Genomic DNA, 2500 nt, shown 5'->3' on the forward strand with positions numbered 1-2500 from the left:
CACCCCTCATACGTAACGCAATCTTCGTGAGTGCTGGTAAAGTTAATCAAAAGTGCAATGCTTCGCTCATCCACCGGTAGAACCGGTTTTGGAATAGGAACGATAGGAACAAGGTCGTTCAGGGAACAAGCTGACCGACCGATAAGCCACACGACGTACAAGCCGAAGAGTATAGGTGATGATGTCACCGTCGTCTGATATCATTCGACGAAAAGGAAGAAGGAGGTACGAGAAGTACTTTATGGGGATTAAAAATAAAGAACTCAAGTTGTCGTCGAGGACGACGAAGCCCATACCGAATGACGATGTCGTTCAACGGGAGGAATAAATATTGATCTGGCGTAGGTTTTTTTTTCTGCCATTTCAATGACGATGATTCGCGTCGGTGACCAATGTCCTAAGGTTCGGAGGTGTCTTTGCACGCTGCTGAAAGGCAAGCAGTTCGCGGGAACTGATCGTTGGCGCTACGATGGCCAACGATATTTATATGTGATGATGGCATATTTGCGCAGCTCACGCTCCATCCTTCGTGTGCTCGGTTGGTCGAGCGGTCGCTTGGACGATCGGTCGGTGGTTGCTAGAGCAAGCATTCGGCTCTGATCATTTACTACATTAGCAGCGAGAGAGTGAGAGAGAGAGCAAGGGAGAGACGATGCGATGATGATATGAAACGAGAAAAAAACCATGCTCTGGCTGCAAAGTGAGAGGATCAGCTCGATCGATTGTTGAAGAGAGCATCACAGCATCACAAGTTCATTCATAGATGATGACAGACGAAAAGAGGTTTCGTCTGTCCGTCTTGTCTCAAGTATGCAAAGTATGCTAACGCCTCGAAAGCATATTTGGCTTCGCAGTAGCAGCCTACTTTGGTTCGCCTGCCTTTTGACAGCTTCGCTCCCCCAAAAGATCGCTCTCGCTGTCGCTCTCGGAGAGCGGATGATCGTGTCCGAGCGTCCGTCTGATCTCACCCTCGGCGATGTTGGTCTGCCAAAAATAAGACATTATCCTTACCGATTTTATAAAGACAACATCGATCGACACATTCGCTGTGAATTTTGTGCGATAGTATAGTGTGTGCTAGCACATTTTTGACGGTAGGAAAGCCTGTGTCCTCCCATGTGCTTTGGCAGATAGTGTAGTGGCCATTTATTTTCGGTGGCATTTCACATAAATTTATTTCCCCTTTTTCCTCCAAACAGGTGCAGCAAAACGAGCTCGATACACTGAACGAACTATCGCAGAAGATAGTGGAGCGTGCGGATCAGTACAATCGAGAGCGCGTGCAGAACGAAAACACCGACACTAACCGCCAGTGGTCCGGCAATTCACAGTTGCTGGAAAATCTGCGGGAAAATCTGGTGCAACTGCAGCAGCAGTGGGAGCAGCTCGAGAGCATTCTGCAGGAGCTGGAGGTAAAATCGAATCTGCTGCTGGAGAAGGATCGTGGTCTGGACTTGGTGGTGCACTCGCGCGACCAAACTGAAGCCAAGAAGCACATTGTCGAGGTGAGTGAAGAGTGCGTAGCTGGAAAGCTGTGGGTGTAGCAATTTTTAGGTCTCCTTCTTTCACTCATTTGCTTATCTACCAATCATCACCGGCGATCACCGACGGGCGTGTGAACCGTAAACAGCCGTGCGTGGCACACAGCGCACTCTGTGTTTAACTTCCGCGGATTTGTCTAAAATTAGAAACCGATAGCAAGCCGACAATCATAAACAAAAGCCGCCACCACCGGTCTGATGATCGGTGTGAGATTGTGCGAATTGCGAATTTATTTTCCCCTGTGCTTCTTCTTGTGTTATCTAATTGTGTGTCAAAAAAAAAATGCAAAAAACGTGAGCTACCAGGCGCCTCCATGGGAGGACCACGTTGAAGGAGCATCATCATGGTGACGCAAGGTTTTGTCACAAGCGCCATACGCTGCTGACGCGTGCTTCATGTCGCTGAGAATGATCTCACCGTGTTGAACGCGATCACGGCGATCTTGCAAAGACGGGTTATTGGGTTGGTCGCTTGGTGTAGGTGACTGAGAAGGCCCGCTGGTGTTGTGGGGGGTGCGATGCCAAACCCCTGGTTTGTTTGTGTTGCGATGGTACCAGTACCAGACACCCGGTTCGCAGCCTTCGGAAAGATGACATTGAAAAAGTAAATGCGTCTTGAAGGAGGCCGCAAGGCAACGTTACTGTTGGTCACGTCATTCTGCTTGGCGCGATGCAATATACCTCGGCGAGTCCGAGATTACGCGATGGACAAAAATCGATCAAGTTTATATTTAGATGGATACGGTCGTTGGCACAGAAAAGGCTCCATCAACGTATTCTGTAACGTATTGATTTTGTTTTTTCAATTCCAAATGCTTTATTTACTTAATCATCAGTACGGAGAATCGCGTAATGCAGTTTGAAACAATAAACGATTGCTAGTACGATCGTTTGATCATACTTTGGGAGCGCTGTATGTTTACGCTAACCACAAGTTTCATCCACGACCATCGTTGGTT

The 2500-nt window shown here is 48.0% G+C and overlaps 1 protein-coding gene across 4 annotated transcripts in view; it reads left to right on the plus strand.

The window, feature by feature from the left end:
• The window catches only part of LOC126581379 (muscle-specific protein 300 kDa), a 68382-nt gene that overhangs the window by 32055 nt on the left and 33827 nt on the right, over window positions 1-2500 (plus strand). For all 4 annotated transcript variants that reach the window (XR_007609152.1, XM_050244980.1, XM_050244981.1 and 1 more), the window contains exon 9: window positions 1200-1505. Coding sequence is in view for 3 of the 4 variants with exons in the window: in XM_050244980.1 (XP_050100937.1) it covers window positions 1200-1505 (306 nt within the window). In the remaining variant the exon portion in view is untranslated. The remainder of the gene's footprint in view (window positions 1-1199; window positions 1506-2500) is intronic.

This window comes from Anopheles aquasalis, chromosome 2, assembly GCF_943734665.1.
Source record: "Anopheles aquasalis chromosome 2, idAnoAquaMG_Q_19, whole genome shotgun sequence".
In the NCBI taxonomy this organism is placed as follows: Eukaryota; Metazoa; Arthropoda; class Insecta; order Diptera; family Culicidae; genus Anopheles; species Anopheles aquasalis.